Raw genomic sequence first — 15,291 nt, 5'->3', positions numbered from 1 at the left:
AGTCAGACCCAAAATATATATAAATGTACATTTATAACAGCTTGTTCCCACTGAGTGGTGTGTTTCAGTTTGGTATGGTATGCTATTTTGTGCATTTTCACTGTAAGAGAGCTCCAAGTGACCTGTACTGTAGCATTTCTTGTTACCCTTGTGATGGAGCTTCATAGTACAATGGTTCCAGCACAGATAGGGTGGAGTCAGACCCAATACAGTTCATTAATTGAGTGACAGAAAAACATCATTCCTTACTGCTGGATGTCCTTTATTGTGTCTGTTAGTTGTGTTGTGTTCATTGTCGTCACACTGGTATGATGTCACACCAGGTATTTGGCCTAAACCCTGCCTACCAAGCGAGGGTATGGTCAGCAGTGGACACACTCACCTGGACGCACCTTACTATTCCAAACCGTACTGTACTGTACCCACCCAAACTGTACCACTCAGTGGAAAGGCCCTATAATGTCATTTACTTCAGTCTATGGCCGTATGACTTATCAGGCTGTCCATTTCACATCTCCCTATCTCTCATTGTTGTAGTTGTATTTTAAGTGAATAAACTGAACTGAATTTCACTGTTGCTGTTCAAGACAAAAACAACTTTGCTTATTTTTCTCAGTTTGTCATGTTTTACTTTAAAGTATGTATGCCATTGCCCACTTTTACATTTGGTCAAGTAAAATCCACAGATTTCTCAGGAAGTCGATTTATAGTTCCTGGATGTGTCTGCATTATTTATTGGTTGATTAGATTACCACAGTTCTCAATAAACACATCTGGTATGTGTTGCACAACACATTATGAGCTTCTGTAAATCACTCGTGAAAATATGAGAGTTGAACAACAACCACATCGACGGGCTAAAGGCCAAGTTTCCTTCAGATCAGTTCAGATTATATTTCAGATAATTCTTTTCATAAAAAATCCACCTTTGCTGCCTAAATTAGAGCTCAGTGGTTATTACAAGAATGTCAGCTATTAAAACCGTGAACATCAATTTGTCTTCATCTGTCATCCTACTTTCTCATTTTTAGATTGTAACCCTGATGTCCATTTGGGCTGAGTGTGTTATGTGGTATTATTGTATGCCTGTTGCCCTGAGACAACCACTCAAGACAATAATGTTTGCCAGTAACAACACAATCAGACCGGTCGACTTGCCCCACTGTTTCTTTTTCTACCAGTAAATTACATGGAGGCGCAGCCGCAAGCCTTTGAATGAATCACGTTTGGACAAAAATAACAAAACTGGCACAGATAACAAAACTGTTTTCCTGCCTGGTGATTATAATTAGAGTTTGGTAAATACCGTCACTTTTAGATCCTACCAAGTTTTTGTCTGGAATTTCCCTTACACTGTCATAATAACATAGTGGAGATTAAGATCAAGAGACGCCTCTTATTTATTTTCACAGCTTTTTTAAACCATTAATGCACAGGCACAATCTGACCACAGCGTGATTCACAACGAAGCTGAGGGAGGGGTGCATTTTATTTTAACGTCATTACCTTTAACCTCTTCCTGTTTGTCCCACAGTTGCTGCGGCTTGTGACCGTGTCTGAGAAGCGCTGGAGAGTCCGGTCACGTGGAGGTGGAGCGGACGGGTGGAGCGATGAGGGAGAGGAGGGATTTGGGAGCGGCGACTGCGATGATGAAGATGAGTGCAGTGGGATGTCTGGGCTGGGGCCACCACCGAGACGCAAACGGTTGCGCATCTTTGCAGGTTAGACACACATATTCGAGCTGGATCTCCAAATTTAATTTAACTGCAGCTTGTGTGCTTTCAAATGAGGCGCAGCATCCACATTGATAACTTTAAATTGCCTTAAATTGCATTTATAAGACAGGATGTGGGCAAAAAAGCTATTAAGTTGTTTATGTGTAAGCCTGCTAACCAAATTGGAGGTATTTACTTAAAAACTGGTAAGTATATGAATAGGTTTGGCTTCTTTTGCACTGAGTCACAGCAATCACAGTCCAAACACAAGCACAGCAGAGATGTGTTTACATGACTACTGTACATGTTGACACCACCGTGACACTATGCAGCAGGAGACATGAGACTTCCTCAGGTAGCCGCCTCACCTCGACCTCTTGACCTCCTCGCTGCCAATCCCTCGAACACGTCAGACATGCTCTCTGAAAGCCAAACAAAGAACAAATGAAGCTACAAACTGTTCGAAGAAAAGAAACCAAACAGTGGAAGAGGGAGAAAACAGGCAGGGAGCAGGAACAAGGGGGTTCGATACGCCGACACAAAGCCTGCACAGCTGAGCAAACATGGCAGTGGGAGTAGTCCTCTTGTCGGGGATGTTGTGGCAGAGATTTGACTTTGCCGGGCAGGAGAGAGAGCAGGAACCTGGGGTTAACACAGGAATCCTACTGGGCCATTACTTCCAGCAGGCTGGGCCGTGAGAGCCTGATGCCCTCTCTTACAGTCTCCTGTTAGTGAACTGTACGGTTCTGCTTCGACACACAGAGTCATTATACTGTCTCCTCTGACTGCCTTGAAGGCTGACACTACGGGAAATTAAAGCTCCCGTTGCAGTCTGACCTCCATCTCAATCTCAGTGTCCCTCCAATTTTCCCTTATCTACCCAGTGAATTACCTGATTGGATGTTTGTGCTTTTGACGGGTGTGCTCACCATGTGTGTGCGAGTATGTCTGCAGGCACAAATACGTCTGTTTGTGTCTGTTTGTGACTGTTTGTGCAAGAACCCGCAATGTTTGCAGACCTTGGAGAGTCCCTTCTCATTGGCACATACACAGATAGCTACTGATAGCCTGTGATGACCCAGGAAAATGCTGACCTAGCATGGTCACCCAGCCCCTTTTGGTCAAACAGGGGACTAGGGTTCAAAGGTTAACCTTCAGAGCATGAGGCCTAATGGTCTGCCTGTCTGTGCTCTGGTGAAATGAGATGGACGAGGCAGATTTGGTTTCACAAAGCCTGGAGCAGAGTGAGGGACGGTGCAGCACACACACACATACACAGACGACTAGTAGAAAAAGGTGACAGGAGTCGTAACAGCGAGGTGCAGACCAGACAGAGGCCAAGCGGAGACGCCCCTATGGCACAGCACAGCCCCTCCCAGCCGACCTGCAGACCACACAGAGATGTTCCCAAATATCCACGTAATGATGGATCTGTCCACGCTCCATCTCTGCACAGATTCCATAACGTGCTAATCAGTAATGCTCACCCAATACACACATACAATTCCCCTTCTGACCAATCAAACCCCACACCACACATTCCCCAGAGCATTCCAGGCCAGGGGAGCTATTCCAGGACAAGGATCACCCCCAACCCACCCTACCCCCTGCTCCACCCCCACTGCTCTAAAGCCAGACAAACAGCCAGGCAATAGACTAGTTACTGCTTTACGCACCAGTGATGCAGAGCACTCACTGACCTTTATGATTCGGTGCCACTCAGGTTCTGTCATTTGTCAGCTAAAGTTGTCATGAAAAAAGGAAAAATAATCAATGTAATAGCTTTCATCTTTGTTTTATCTGAAAGACAAGCATTTGTTAGCTTTAAATTACTTTTTTTTATCACCACCCAGCAGCTATAATCAATTAGAAACACACAATCAGATTAAGAGAAACACATGCTGAGAAGCGGATGATGATCACATGATCAAATATTTTCATTCAGTGTTAAAGAATCGTTTGGCCTTTGACTCTTGATATGTTTAGAACACAGCTAATGTGGCTAAAAAGTGCAGATTGTACAGTAACATAAAATACACAAGGAAACTCAGTTGGGAATCAAATCTTTGAGAGAAATATTTCCTTTTGAAAAATAACTTTAATGTGTTACAAAGTGTTCAGCAGCTTATGTGTAGTAATATGTCATAGAGGACGTCAATTTCTCGTGTTCGCGCCTCACCTGCTTTTTCACGGTTTCATACACAACTGGTCTCAAACTGTGGAGCCTCTGTGTGAACCTGCCTCAAAAAAACATGTTCTTCATTAGCTCATCCCTTCATGTTAACTGACTTACTTACTGTCACAGGAATAGACAAGAAAACACTGTCACAAAAATGCAAACATAATTATTTGCTGTTGTTCATAGTGTTAAAACATAGTTCTCCTTGTGGAAAATTGTAATTGAGCAGAATAATATGTTTATCAACTCTGCTTTAACATGCTGCAGCCAGAAAATCACTTGGCCATTCACGGGGTAATGTCTTGTGACTTAAATCAGCAATACACAATAAATTACAAAGGAAAAATGTTAAATTAATTCACAAATTTCTCTTCATATAAAAGCAGTTGACTCCTCAGTTCTTTGATTATAGCTGCTGGGTTGGCTATTTAAGACTCTTAGAGCAACTACTCCTTTAAATAATTTGTAAAAACGGGTTTTTGACAAAGCTTGGAAACATTCAGCTGCCTGAAAGCCAGCAGTTGGTGGTCTCTGCCTTGGTTTGGGAGCCCAGTGTGTTTTCTTGCTGAGCTGGACAGACCTTATGTGCTGTACCTCGCCATGCTCAGTATGAACCATGTGAATAGCCCTCTTGTTGTGATCCAGCACTCAGACATTCGGTCACTGTAAGCACCCCGAAGGAAGCCTGTTCTTCTGGAAGCTCTTGAGCAATTTATCAGCACCAGGGGTTAGCAAAATACAAAGTGGAAATATTCCTGTAATGTGAAACATGCAGCTTATGATGAGAGGCTGTGCTGGGCTCACCTTTCAGGTCTGCTACAAATTTTGTGGCAGGAACAAAGGAGCGAGTAAAAGGTGATGAAAGAATGTGGGGAAAGAACAGAAAGAGACAAAAACACCTTTGATAACTCTAAAGTTTGATACACTGGGAAACCTAAACATTCTTCACTCCATATGTGGGTCAAATTAACAGCTGTACGTGCTGCCAAAATGAAAACCTGGTATGTTAATTAACTGCAGCTGCGACCCCTGACCCCGGGCACCTGATAGGTGAGTTACATGGCGCCGGTGCTCCGCAGTGGTGTTTGCCACATGTCTTCATCAAAGCAGACATAATCTAGACACTGTTGACATTAGCTCTGGCAGCTCAGGATGCATCCACGTTGTCCTTGTTGAAGCTCCATATAGTTTCATAGTTGATTATCTAAGCTACTGCCATGATGAATGTGCTTGTAGTTAAACCTTGTTCCACATATGGTTGCCAAGTAAAGGGCCCGCGTGCCACAGGTTAGCGTGAGACGGGCTCAGACAATACAGATGTGCAACAAGGAGTGCAGGTGGATGGGTCAAAGAGGATGGGTAGGGGGGATCTGGGTGCCCACATAGCCTAAGTCTCATATGGTTTTCAACAGGAAGGAGAGCAGATGATACTGTCGCTCAAAAACATAAGGACTAAAGCCAAGCCCTCATCAGGACTAAATATTCCACCAAAACATATAGCATTAAACAAGTACAGGTGAGTTCACTTAAAATGCAGAAATGGAGAACGTCACTGAACAAGCCATATATTTTTGCCTTGTTGATGCAATAAGGGGCTTTAGTTTGTTTTTTTCAAGTAAGATTGTAAGAGGGTTACTAAGCTCGATTACTAAGCTAACAGTATCTGATGATGCACGGTGGTGAAGCTAAAGAGGAGCAGAAGAGAGGCACTGAAGAACTCAAAAGCAAATAATAGGCCTTTGTAGATAATCAGACCCAAAACCTCCAAGAAGCTACTTAGAAAGCATCCACAAACAGACTTCAACACAACTTTACAGAAGTTGCATGCATATAGTGGATACCTTTAAGTGTATTGTTTTTTCAGTTTCAGTTTCCATCAGACAGCCCATTCCAAAGGAGAGCTGTTAAATTGCTCTCTTTAAAGCCAACAGACTAGGACTATAACAGTAAATCTGTCACACAGGAACAATGAAGTTGCTGGTCTAACTCTGCCTCAACTGGTTAGTTTGTGTTATTTTTTTGTGTTAAATCAACAGTGGATGCAATTTGAGTCGGTAGAAGACCAGCAACTCCCATGTTCTTTAAGGTAATATTACTGTTTTTACCTTAGGAGTCTGGTGGCTTTGTAAAAGAGATACAGCTTCAAAAATAGTTTCACTTTCCTGTTAGGGAGAGGTGTCTGACACTAAGGTTAAGTGGTGAAAATGTAAAAATATATACTCGGTCTATACACAAACACTGATTGTTTTTCTAGATGGACCTTTTTAAAGAACTGAATTACATTTTGCTGGTGTCAACCATCCACAGCATTGGGTTTCTTAGTTCTCACACTGGTTCTCCAAACCAGTGGTGTTCTGTCTGTGATCTACTGCGTATAATACATATAATATATAATACTGACTATGGATAAAGATCTCATACAAAGCACAGTAAAATCAAGCAGCACTTTTATTGGTGCTCTCATCAGGACTACTTCGCATAACTAAATTTATATTAACAAATGGAAAAGGTAAGACTCATGAGACAGAGTCAAAATATAGAAATGTCAAGTCAAACAATTAAATACATTTTTTATGTTCTTGAAAGTTTAAGACACATAATAGTCTTTAATAGACTGACAGATTGTGCACACATGTCCTAAAACATCATACTCCATCAAAGTGGTTTATTACATTTATTCTATTATTTAATGACATAAAATATCTGCAGTTTTGCTCTGCATGGTAAAAAATTACATTCCCCTGTCAGTACAGTTTTTCAACCAGAGATGTTTAATGTTGCTGCAAAACACCATGACAATGATTTATTTTTGTGAGAGAAATAAAAGTGGCAAGCAGATAAAAAGAGCAGATGTTGCTGATCTGCGTATGCCGCAGCCATATTCAGCCGCAAATCAAACAATTTAATTCCAAAAAGAGACTGAGGAACTCAGTCAGCTGAAATGTGTTGATATTTTGAACGATTAACTGTTAGTTTCAAGTTGTGTTTTTTTCTAAGGGCATACATGTTTCTGGAGTAAATGCCTGGTGTAGATGAGGTGTGGAAGCGGCCGGATGGCTGATGATGTGTAACACACTGGAAGTGTTCTGACCCAATGTTCTCCACCATCATCCCTCCATGAGCTTATAAACACCCTCTGTAAATTCAGCCAATCCTCCCCCTTACCCACCTCCTCCACGCCCCTCACAAAAATAATGAAACTTGCCACCATCTGTGTAAACAGGCTTGGCTAGCGTGAGCTGCAATCACTCACTCACTCCCTGTTTCGCTCCTACTGGAGTCGACCACAAGTCCCCATGTGTCCAGTTATGGGGACAGTGGAGACGGGGGGGGGGGGGGGGGGGGAGTAGTGGGATGAAGTTAGCCTCTTATTGGACCCTTGTTGGTCTTCTTCCATGGAGCTTTCTCAAATCAATCCAGGGATAAAACCCTTAAGATTAGCCAGAAGGCAGGAAGAAGAGTGCTGGTTTTAATTTCTGTGGATACAAGCACACAGAGCCCACTGGGTTCTCATCATCTACATGAGGGGGGCCCACCGGCGTTTGATTCATTTTGTAGGCCGATGCATTTTTCTGTGTTTGTGTGTGCCTCTCGGAAAAGCGTTTGTTTGCTCAAGAGCTTTATTTACATTCACAGGCACTTTTTGGACGCACTAAATTGATTCCAGGCCCGTTCCTGGGTCGTGTCCATCAGCTCAGCCACAGTCCACAAACACTCTGCACACAGCGGGACCATTCTCGAGGCCCGCTGCTCCACTGCTTACCGCCGCAGTGACACACAGCAGCCATTTTGTGGGAATCTCTTAAAAGGCTGGTGGAGGGCTTGGGTGGTTTGCATTTTACATGTTAACCCTCTGTTCTCACCTGCATCCCCTAAACTCCTGCTCTGCTCTTCTCTTTTTCCCTTTGGTATACTCTCTCTCTCTGTTATTGTAGTCCATTGTTGAAAGTAATTCAGCGATGGAGCGAACATTGCAGGAGTCATGCTGTCGATGGACTCTGAGCTGCTGGAGGAAACCGCAGGCTAACCACTAAAAGGAGCTTACATAGATAGTGAAACTGCTCAACGGGAGCTCTCACTGTGTACAGTCAGCCCAGCCAAATTGTCACTCTTGCCTGTATTTCTTGTCTGTCTTCCATGACAGGAATGTGGGGAGAATTCTGCATGTTTTTTGGCAGTGACGGTTGCACAACAAACATGCGTCGCAATCTTTCAGCTACGTTTTGTCCTCTGGACTGACTGCTGGACTGAGCACAGAGAATGTAAACAGATCTGTGTGTCAGCTCCCCAACTTATTAGAAGATAAAGATAGTGTCCTCATAACGTGTTCCTCAGAGGGCGTCCCTGAGGCCAAACTTGAAAAAGTGACCCACCGGTCATCGGCTCAGCTTCGTTGCTTGGCCGCTCTTTCCGCTCTCACTCTGATAAGACCTACCATTGTTTCAGCTCTCCAGAAGAACCAACCTCTGACCTTCAGTCAGCACCGACCTCCAAGCTGCCGAGGGTTACAGGGCTTCTCTGTGAGCAGCAGAGCTCCCCACCCTGAACAAGCCCCTTGCCCTCAGCACAGAATCAACTCTTTGTATGTTTGATTTGTTATGGTTTTTACCTCTCTTGCGCACACTTTCCAGCTTCACAGCACTGGCAATACCAGGAATTCTCAGTTAAAATTTACACTCCTGACTATTACTTGCTTTTATTTTCTCTTCCAACTCCTTCTGCTTTGTGCCGTCATATTAGCTGTAAGTGGAGACTAAAAATACATCTTAATAAATCTAATTTGAACTGCACAGGGAGAGGCCAATGGGTGCAACATGTTGGTCATCCCCTCACTGACACCACCTCCCTTCTCTGATTCTTTTAATTAATAGGTGTTGTCTTGCATTTGTGCCACAAAGCCACAATTTAGAAAGTGTTTGTGAGGTTTGGTTTCTTACTTTGACAGCCGGGGAAGTCCTCTTGTATTAGAATGGAATTTTTTCAGGTTTAGACTCACCCAGCCTTCGTCCTCTTGTTTTTTTCCTCATTCATTTTTGTCTCTTTGTGTTTTCCTAAATTGCTTTTATCTCCTAACACCTTCCCTTTTTCTAAACGTCACTATCTCTGTTTAAGTCTCCTTTGGCATCCTTGTCTTACTCTTTTGCCCTCTGTGTGGGAGGGTCTCATGGCCTAGAATAACAGTGAGTGTTGTGGAGTGTCAGCTCAGAGAGCGGTGCTGTTGCAAAGGCCTGGGGCAGGTCCTCCTCTGGGCGTCCCGATTGTCTTGGCCTGAACATTCCCGGCCTCTCCAAGCGCCTCTGTGGTTGGCCTGTGGGTGTGGAGTGCAGACGGTCACATTCCCGCCAGTCCACGGACAGAGGCATCCTGCGCCGCTCCCTCTGTTCCATCCCAGCTCTCAATCAGGAGTCCTGGGACAAACAGAGAGTCACATAATCCATACCAGAAGTAACAGACTGTAGCCAGGGCTCTGCACCATGAGGACTACTTCTTATTTGTTACCATGTAGATGATTAGATTCAATAAGTTGCATTTTCACCAAAGGGGAAAGGACCATGTCTTGAAAGTGAGGCTAATGAGGAAGTATCTGGTACATGTAATACCACTGATGGCCTCTAGATGCCAGCTCCAAAAAGGTCTGGCTCCAATAGACTTACACTGGATTTCTATCGTGTTCTGGTGGTCCATCTGCAAATTTGATTGACAGGTGGGATTGACAGCTCACCTACTCACTGAATCATAATCAACATGTAAGCCTGTCCTGTAATAAATATGGTCACTTCAGGCTCCAAAAAGCTAAGATGGTAACAGCCAAAATGCCAACTCCTGGCACTGAGTGGCAGTTCAGAAACCAATGACTTGTGTCGTGGCGGCTCTCTTACCTGAGTGTATGGATAAGACTCAATAAATCCTGTCTTTACAGGAATAATGTCCCCATGTTGCACTTGAGTGGCTCCTGACAAAGGATTACACACACACACTATCAGACTCTTAATTTATACATTTGCTGAGCATAATATTCAAGTGAATAGTTTGCTCTGTAGAGATGAGACAAGCGATAAAATATTTGCTTTACCTCGGAAACCATAATATCTTTAAAGCTGTTGAATCTTGAAAGCCTAGATCAAATTTGACCAGCTTAGGTGCGTTATGTGCACACAGCGTCTGCCAATGTAGCAGCAATCTAAACCATCTCTCCAGTTTCATAAGGAGCACCTGTGTTTGGAGACTTAACATTCCGCATACTTATCTGACCAAAAAAAGGCCTTTGTGCATAGCACACATGTACTGAATAAACTGTACTGGACCATGAAGGTACACACTCGCCAGAGGGTTATAATAATGTGTCAAATGGCTGCTGATGTTCACCAATTCCAAAAAGTAATTCTGCTGCATTTAAAAACATGTTTACAGACGATAGCACAAATTAACCATTTCCTATGATTTTCTGGATCATATAATTATCCCTTGTAGCGGCAAAAAATATGGCTTTTTCACACACTGTTTCAATTTTTTTATTTAGTTTGATTGTTGTGACAACTGCAAGCCGTAAACGACAAGCCTCGGGCAGTGAGCACTGCTGAAAACAAAACTCCAGACTCTCTCCCAACTCTTTTCCCTGCCAGACAGAAACATGCTGCACATAAACACACATGATTTATATATACGTGTATGCACACACTCCAGCCACTGTTTGACCCGTTAGGGGGATCCAAACAAACATCCGGTCCCTCTGAAAAACCACAATGCCCAGATTTATTTATCTGTCTGTTCTCCTCCTGAGAAATGGTCGCTAAAAGAAGATAGAAAAGAGCCAGATTGAATGTGTCCCCTGCATGTGACTGCCCCTGCTCATTCTTAGTCCTAGGCTTTAGCGTAACCAATCAATGGGTGGACTGTTGACCTCTCCCCTGGGTCGTAACTCGAGCTTATAAGGCCACGATAAAGCCAGCAGGGGTATGCTAGCAAGGTGGCATCCTTTGAGGAGTGATAGAAAGTGGATCTGCAGTAGAAGTTTGAATGGATGAGCAGGAGGAGGACTGTGCTCTGCTGAAAGCCTCAAGGGTCCACACTGGTGACATTAATCACAGTCTGGATTGTGGTTCTATTTATGGCCAGGAGTTATCCATCTATTTGCCTAATTGTCTCTGTCTGTCCACATCCAGGCTCCTCCCAAAGGCCTCTAGAGGAAGAGAGAAAGAAGCTGAATCCATTGCTCGAGGATTACAGTTGTCTGTGTTTTCGTCTCTTCCACTCTCACTCTGTCTATACTGTGCTGCACACAACACACACACACACGCACACACACACACACACACACACACACACACTCAGGCACAGGTGTTCATCACTAATTATACCAGGATATTATTAGTCCCAGCCCTGCGTAGGAGTGTAGGGGATCTAAGTTTGCATAGTGTTCAGTCCCTGTTGGGTTGTTTTTAAAGTCTGTAGAACAAGGCCCCTCTGTGGCGCTGCTCATGTCGAAGTGTTTAAACTAGCAAGAAAGACCCTTTTTTCCCCCAGTTTGAGGGATTTTTTTTTCACTCTGAGCACATTATTGCCGCTGTAAAGCACACCACACAATGCTCTCCCACTTTGTCTCCCGCTTTTTGAGAAAACGCGCACACACACACCCCACTCAATCATTCGCACACAAACACACAAATGCAGACGCGCATACCCCCCGCCCTCGCTCTTATCCACCGTGTATATAAAAGCTGTATCGAATTGCACCTTGAGCTTAATTGGCTCGGCGGTACAGTGTGCCGCTGTCGACAGTGACAAATCGTTCTTTCAGAGCCCCAAAGAATGTCTGCCCACTGCCATGTCAGAGGACACAGGAGGAGAAAAAAAGTTAATTGTCCCCTGGCTCACGCTCAAATGATGTCGTAACTGCAAAGAAATTTGTAGGAGATGCAGTTTTAAACCTTGGAGATTTATTTATTTGCCTCTGCCCTCTGTTTAAGATTCAGCCTGGCACCGTTTGGGCACCAAGGACCCAAGACAAAAGGGCCTCGCTCTTTGTCTTTCTATTCAAGTAGAGCAGGCTACAGCTTTAGTGAGACTCCTGACTTCTCCCTCTGATCGCACAGTTTGTTGGATCGGCTACTTCCTCCCAGTTGGTCACTCCCACATGGAAGAACAGTACACACATCAGATGAGACTGTTAATTTAATTTGGAGCTATCTGTTATTTTAGAGGCTTAAATGTGACACTGCAAGTGTGTGTCTGAGAGAAAGTGAGTGTTCCCAGTCACCGACACTGTGAGGAGGGGAGGTATGTAAAAAATGCATCAGTGTGCGTATGAGAGTGTGTGCGTCCGCGTTCTTGAGAGGTGCTCTGCATCTGGTTTGACAGGGGGACAAATCAGCCCATAGTTGGCGTTCCTAGCCATAGCGCTGCTTTATTACTGATATCCTCCTGCCCTCTCTCATAACGTAGCCTTTTTAGTCCAGTCTCCTTCACAGTGTTCTGCCAGACAAAGCAGCAGAGAAAGTGTCCAAAGACATGCACGTACACACACACACACACACTACACACATACACACACACAGAGGGAGGAAGAGCTCTGTTCAGTGTCAGTAGAACAGCTGTGGATGCAGGGCAGCAGTAAGTAGGAGCAGAGCAGCAGGTGATGATGAAGTCATTGCAGTCTACAGAACAGATGGGAGCAAAACTGAGAAGTAATGTGGTTTACATGGAGGATGAAGTATATCTGACGAGGATATTAACAGTTATGTTTATGTGTTTTCGACTTAAGATCCTCCTACACACATTAATGCATGCAATGACTTGATCACATCCTACTGAACAACAAAGAAATCTGTCATTACACAACCAAGACTTTTAGCAGAAGCCAATAAAATATTGCCGCTTTGGTGTTCACAAAAAGGATAATTTGTAAAGCTATGAGAATTACATAAACCTCATTTGTGAAATTGATTTTTAAGAAAGTGAATGGCCTTGGTTCAGAATGATGTTATAATAAAATAGCAAAGGAACCACAACAAGGTGAGCAGTAAATGGAGACCACAAGCAAAGTAATGTTTGGTCTGTCCTCTTTTATCACATTATCCTTGGAGGAATATGCCCTCAGGATGAAAAACATTAATGGATTTTAAATCTTTTAGAGCTTGTGCAAAACTAGTTTGTTTTTTGGCTCTTTCTTTACCGGTTTGTCATAATTTTAGTCTCTTTTTGTATTAAACTCATAAAAGCTGAACAAGTTCTGCAAATCATGTACATGTCAAGTCCCATATGCACTGAATCAGTTGTGTTTTATTTTAGTATAACAATACCCATATGTATTTTCCCTGATATATAAATAGAAAAATAAAACTAAAGGTCTGCGGCTCACATCCTTATTCAACAAATTCTCAGAATCCACCCAAAAGCACACCTGTCTTCTCTTTAGGCAGCGAACAGCCCCCGTTGGAGCAAATGAGTTAAGTGCGTCGCCTGAGGGCATCTTTACAGTAGCAGAGCAGGGAGATGTGAATGTTAAGAACCAGCGCTCGTTACAGTGCATGGTGTAATTTTCTCGGCGCTGTCCCTGATGTCATTTAAAGGCTTTCTTAAAGTCCCAGAGAACCCCGCCGCAGACACGCAACACCATTTATGATTAACGACACAGTGAAAACAAAAGTGTTAACCCACAAAAATAAATAGTGGCTGCACGTGTGAGGGATTGAATTTAACGTCTGCTGACATTTCCTGCTGTGGCATTAGAGGTGTTTGATCTGCGTTTCTGAAGTGTATGGCTTTGGATAGATTCTGTTGCATTATATCTTATAACTTCATCGTTGTACATAAGTGTTTATATTTTGTTTATAATTTAGACTGGTGTTGACATGGTCTTCCTCAGGACAAATATCATGCTTGTGAAATTCAGATTGGATGGTCACATGGTGAACATCAATACATAATTTGAAGTGTCTCTTTGTGAAACAGAAAAAAGCTTTAAGGCATTTATGCATGTGTTAAATGGTCTTAAATCTGTTGTCTGCCTCTAAAAATTCTGTTTAGTTATATTCTATCAAAAGCAGAAGACATACATCAGTCAAGAAATTTGGTTGTAACATATTTTGAGACATGACTTCATTCAGTCTCTGTGGTTTTTATTTTTTTATTGTTTGTTTTCGACATCTTCACTACACTTTCATGCATGTCAACACTCAGACTCACTAAAATATATGTCTGTGTGATTCCGCATGTGTCTACAACAATAACATGCGACATCTGGTTATATGTGGAGCTTGGGTTTCTGCTTTTCCCAATGTAACATTGTTTTTACAGCTGCCTAAGACATCATGCAAAAGGAGCATAGACATACCACACATGTTTTTCAGATTTTGTGACAGTGTTTGTTTTAATTGTCTCCATCCTTTTTCCTGCTCCTCTCATATTTTTCATTCTTTCGCCTCCCCTCACTTATCTCTCGTCTGTCTCTTGTCTACGTCTGTCCCGCATTCAGACCTTGCCGATAACCTGGGAATGGACGACTTCACCTTCCAGGAGCAGCTGTTGACCCCTCGCTTGGCCACAGCCGGGGTCGAAGGCGTCTCTTCACCTGCGGCTCCAATATGGAGGAGTTCCTTTGTCCCGACTCTACCTGTGACGCTTACTTTCCTCCTACTTTGCCGCCACTGACCGGTGGACAACCTGTACCATCACCTCTTCCCTCTAGGATTCAATACAAACTTTGTAGGGCGTGGCAAACATCTTCAAAGTTTCCTCTGTTTTGTTTTTATTCTAGAAGTGTTAAATATGTTCTCAGCAGACAAATTAAAGCACACAAGATAAACCCATGGCATTGTGTAAATTAAAAAAAAAAAAACATTCTCTGGTCCTACTCCCATTACAACTTTTGCACCTTCTAGCCCCCCCCTCCCTCTGCTTTCATACTGACTTCTGTACAGAAACAAACTGATGGGGCCTCGTCATTAGAGAGCCCTGTGATGACCCTGTAAGTGAGGAGCTATTTGGACAAAACAGACCTTCTTAAAATGCTCCCTCTCTCAGCCTGCACTGAATTATCGCCCTGCAGGAACAAGTCGAAGTCAGCTGTTGCCATTTTCTCCCATGGCAGTGAATGATCTCCTGCCAGGACTGTTGGAGAATTTTACTGAAACACAGACTGGGGTCAATGAACCCGGTACTTAAAGCTGCACTGTACCTTAAAACACTCCTTGTTTCCTTTCTCTCTCATTTGTGTCTTAGTAATAGCTGAATCCACTCCAGCCATCGTCACTGTTTATTTTGTAATGCTGGTGCTCTTTTAAAACAGTAACAGCCCTATGATTAAAAAAATACTAAAGGGCTTTCATATACTGTAAGTCTCCAAACCATCCTGATAACTGTACAGATGTATGTTTTCCTGTGTTGGTGCCATGTTTC

The 15,291-nt window shown here is 43.2% G+C and overlaps 1 protein-coding gene across 1 annotated transcript in view; it reads left to right on the top strand.

The window, feature by feature from the left end:
• The window catches only part of gpc3 (glypican 3), a 148,649-nt gene extending 133,358 nt beyond the window's left edge, over positions 1 to 15,291 (top strand). Inside the window, exons 7-8 of the mRNA XM_030146194.1 lie at positions 1,535 to 1,721; positions 14,369 to 15,291. Of these exons, the coding sequence (XP_030002054.1) occupies positions 1,535 to 1,721; positions 14,369 to 14,544 (363 nt within the window). The 3' untranslated portion in view covers positions 14,545 to 15,291. The remainder of the gene's footprint in view (positions 1 to 1,534; positions 1,722 to 14,368) is intronic.

Source organism: Sphaeramia orbicularis, chromosome 10 (genome assembly GCF_902148855.1).
Source record: "Sphaeramia orbicularis chromosome 10, fSphaOr1.1, whole genome shotgun sequence".
NCBI lineage: Eukaryota > Metazoa > Chordata > Actinopteri > Kurtiformes > Apogonidae > Sphaeramia > Sphaeramia orbicularis.
Note: the sequence above shows the minus strand (reverse complement) of the source record. Positions and strands in the feature narration are given on the sequence as shown.